The sequence below is a fragment of the Manduca sexta genome, unplaced genomic scaffold, assembly GCF_014839805.1.
Source record: "Manduca sexta isolate Smith_Timp_Sample1 unplaced genomic scaffold, JHU_Msex_v1.0 HiC_scaffold_1981, whole genome shotgun sequence".
Classification (NCBI taxonomy): Eukaryota; Metazoa; Arthropoda; class Insecta; order Lepidoptera; family Sphingidae; genus Manduca; species Manduca sexta.
Genome location: NW_023592900.1, coordinates 1 through 4,099, shown reverse-complemented (window position 1 = coordinate 4,099; position 4,099 = coordinate 1). Strand labels below are relative to the sequence as shown.

Sequence of the window (4,099 nt, the reverse complement as noted above, 5' to 3'; positions counted from 1 at the left end):
CGCAGTGCCTTGGAGGACTTTTTTTGCGAAAAAGTTAAAACCAGGGAACTTTCTTTTTGATCCGCCCAGGGTCTCACCTCGTTTTTTTGCTTTGGACCTAGAGCCTCGCGTTAGTTAGGGCGGCCAGTGTCCGTCCCGTATCGAGATACGTAGTTCGTTTCGGTTCAAAAACACTCCCTGCAACGTGTTCTTTCTTTCCCATTTAAAATAGTTGTGTTGAAAGAAAGCTATATGCGTACATTCAACTTGACTTTCATGTATCTATTAAAAGAAAATTCTAGTCGATCTATTCAACAGATATGTTTAATTTATTTAAAATGAAAGTTATCTTGCACTGGTTTATCACCAAACACTAGAGACCACCTAACTTTCGCCCTTCTCATGTTACATATCTATATTTTCAGCGTGCTTTTCTCGAAGACATTTGTAAAAGTGATAAAAATTATAAATATATTGCAAGTTTGCAAGGTTGTAAATCATTTCGTGTAACAAGAAAAACAAGTATTGATAACAAATTAGGAAAATAATTATATTTATTGCAAATTCTACATTGTATTCCATTATTTTTGCAGAAAGATGATATTTGACTGGATATTTATCAACATGAATACTAAAGAAAGTTTATTAATCTTCACTGACAAACGGATCGGTATTAAAACAAATACATTTTCACCATTCTGTCTAACAGTATAAAGAATTTATTTTATGATAGTTTTCGCATTAAAAACGTCTAATCATGATATTTGGCCTTTAAAATTTCGTCATATTAAATTTTCGAAATATCATGATTATTAATTATTTTTACGTTTTTTCAACTTTAGAAAATCACTAACTAGACGTGAATTTAAATTATTTTGCTTACTTGCTTAGTTAAGTTTGGCATTATGAAAATGGACCTATCGCCTTGCAAATAATTTATCCTCATTCTGTCAAAATATATTAATAATGAACTTATGTTTTATTGTAGATGTTTTCTTGTTCTAAAAGTTTTTTCAGATGTCAGAAAGGCACTAAAGATTCGTAAATTCTTAGCTTACTTGCTTAGTATGACCATTTTGGCAGTTACAAAACCATAGAAAATATATCATAATGTTAATACTATATCGTCTATCTATTTATATTTAAAGCGTATTTACTATTAAGTTATAGATATATATATTGGCCCAGGTTATATAAGGGGTAGTATACCATATTGGTATAAGGCATGGTTCACACTTTGAATACAATTTATCAATAATTTCCTGGGCCTATAGGATTTAACATTAGTTAAAGAATAAAAAAAAACAAATCACAAGTTATCAAAATCTTGATGCCAAAATTGTCATGCTAGGCCGATAAAATGTAGCGCGCAATCTTCGGTTTACCGTCACCTTCTTTGGGCGGTTCGTTGAGCAACAGCTGGTCATATTTCTTCATCTGCCTCGAGGCTTGCTCCACGTCCACATCAGTGAGATAGTAAGCCTCGAAGTTACCGAGCGGTCGCAACATCGTGTAAAGTCGCTCGGCGTATTTCCTGATGAGGGAAAAGTATTTCTACTAAAATGACTTCCGACACTTCGATGCGGTGTCTGTCACGGCTCACGGCAAGTTAATAAACGATCTTAAGTGCACATTGTATCGATCTGTAGATTAATTGAATCAAAATAAATGATCTGTAGTTATGTCAAATAAATTTTATTCCATTGGTCATTTTTTTAATCGCGAGTATTTTTTGGGATTAATAGAAATCAGTCGTTACCTGGTGTCAGTGTTCTTGTCTTCGAGTAGCGCGGCTAGAGAGCGCAGCGCATACCTCCTAGCGGCAGCGGTGGGAGGCCGAGCCCTCAGCAGTTCCCTCCCACCGCCAGCGAGTGCACAAGACACTACCAGCAGTCGGGCTGATGCGCACCGGACTAGAGGACTCTTATGGCTTTTTAAGAGACAGTGAATTGATTAATGACTAGGATCATATGAAGTATTTTGAAGGAGATGTCAGGTCAAGCTCTATCCAACCCTGTTTTCATGGTATTCATATGTGATGGGGTACGTAGGAACAGTAATTTAATCGATACGTAGTTTATAGTATTGACATCGGTTACAAAAAACAGGAACGCGAGGAAGAGCTCTAAATACAAAAAAGTGTTTTAAAGTCAGGTTCAAAGTATAGCTACAAGTATCAACTATTACAAACTCCATGAAAATCAGCTTTAAAGTGCGCTTTGAAAAGCATAAACTTAAATCACTTACAGAAGTTACGCCCGTAAATAATGGCAACGATGCTCTTGCAATCTATCCTGACACAAAATAAGTGAGTCAGGATGGTCCTCAGAAATTTGTAGTACCTAGCTCCATGTATGCAGAGTGCTGTGATGGCATGACTGAACTCCACGCCTGACACGATGTCGTCCAGAGCGACGTTGGCAGCACGGCGCACCGGCCTACTGTAGCTACCGGTCTTGGTCAGGAGGATCGTCACCGCTTCGTGGAAATCCTATTTGTTAAATCAAAATTAGAAATGATTTTAGGATTAATAATATCAATCCTGTATTATATGTGTCTGGGCAGGGCTTTTCTAATGCTGAGGGGTTTAAGACATGGTCCACCACGTTGCCTTAGTGCGAGTTAGCGAATATAGTAAAACTATAGTGTTTTGTTTTCATTGGGTGATTATGTCTATTGTTAAGGGGTAACGAGCATTGTAGATTTGGACATTATCAACAGTGAAATTCCGTATTAAGGCTTAAGATCATGTCTCTTAATGCTAAGTGCAATGCAGTACCATTCGGTATTTATTTATTTGATTCTGGGTGGGCTTGCTAGTATTTTTGTGAATTTGTTTATTAAAAAATTTAGGTGGCATTCCATGAGACAGGATCTATTATAGACGATTGATACAAAATAGGTAGATACCGGTTTTTTCGTATAGTTAGTGTTTTTCAAAATGGACGCCAGCGTATGACAAGCGCTTCGGGACACTTGTGTCCTAGGAGACTCCACGTGAGCACTCACCTAGACAGAGTTTAGATTTATAGCAATATAGTAGAATAGATACTATATTCAGAACAGAAAGCGAATTTATCTCAATGTCTTTAAAGTAAAAGAAAAGGTTAGTGTGTCTTGGAACTAATAAACAAAAAAATAAATGGATTCATATTGAGGTATCCATTATATTAATTGATAATGTCTTTGCCGTAAGATATTATGAGCAAATCTTTAGTTCCTTATACGCATATTTATTTGTAACTGCTATTAAGTAGTAATAGTATTAATAAAAAATCCTATATAATACTTTTGTTAATTACTAAGCATTAAGCAATTACTTAATATCTATGCAATATACTTATAGATATTAAGATTTGCAAAATTAGCCAGAAATTTCATTTTTTCTATCTTAAAAATGATAGCTTTATAGTATAGAAAATGTAATATCATAAATAAATACCAATCTAATCAAATCCGCAATCCTCTGTTCGCTTATAATGCCCCAAAACTTATCCAATGATCTCGGAACATCTTCTAATGTATCTGCGATTTGAGTCCTAAAATAAAATGTTGATTGAATAACATTTCTATAAGCATCATATACTTAAATCCTTTCATAAATAGATGATAAGTACTACTTGTATTTCACTCGCAACGTACATCATACATAGGATAACTCTTTTTCCTATTTCAAGATTACACGGTTAAGCAAATAGCACGCATACAACATCCCACATTTGGCCAGCTATATTATTCCGAATAGGCAGTGTGCCTTTATCATTGATCGGTCACAATTCTAGACTACCCGACCCAAAAATCGAACCTAAGACCTCAGCACGGCAGATATACCGCCTACGTAATACTACGCCATCATGGTATTCGTAACAAAACGTTTTACCAAGACGTTGACCGTAATCTCCTGACAGTTCCGCGCACAGAGCTTCGCAGCCTTTTTCCGCCACGTCGCTAATCCTGCTGCCTTCATGACAAATGGAGATCGGTGACATGCTGCGACTTCGAGGAGTACTGGTAAAATCAAGATCCATTAGGAATTAACGGTTAATATTTTTATATAGCGACTGGTGAAGAATGGCGTTCGTTGTCTAAATGAAGGTCACGGTTCTGTTGGTCACATCCA

General features: G+C 36.0%; 1 protein-coding gene across 1 annotated transcript; it reads right to left on the bottom strand.

Annotated features, from left to right (window-relative positions):
* Positions 1 to 1,326: 1,326 nt before the first annotated feature.
* Positions 1,327 to 3,880, bottom strand: LOC119191838 (TOG array regulator of axonemal microtubules protein 2-like; the record flags this gene model as incomplete). Its single annotated transcript, XM_037445708.1, has 6 exons — positions 1,327 to 1,513; positions 1,739 to 1,909; positions 2,322 to 2,470; positions 2,890 to 2,988; positions 3,422 to 3,518; positions 3,860 to 3,880. Coding segments are annotated over 6 exons (724 nt in total), but the record flags the coding sequence as incomplete, so codon positions are not given.
* Between the last annotated feature and the right edge of the window lie 219 nt (positions 3,881 to 4,099).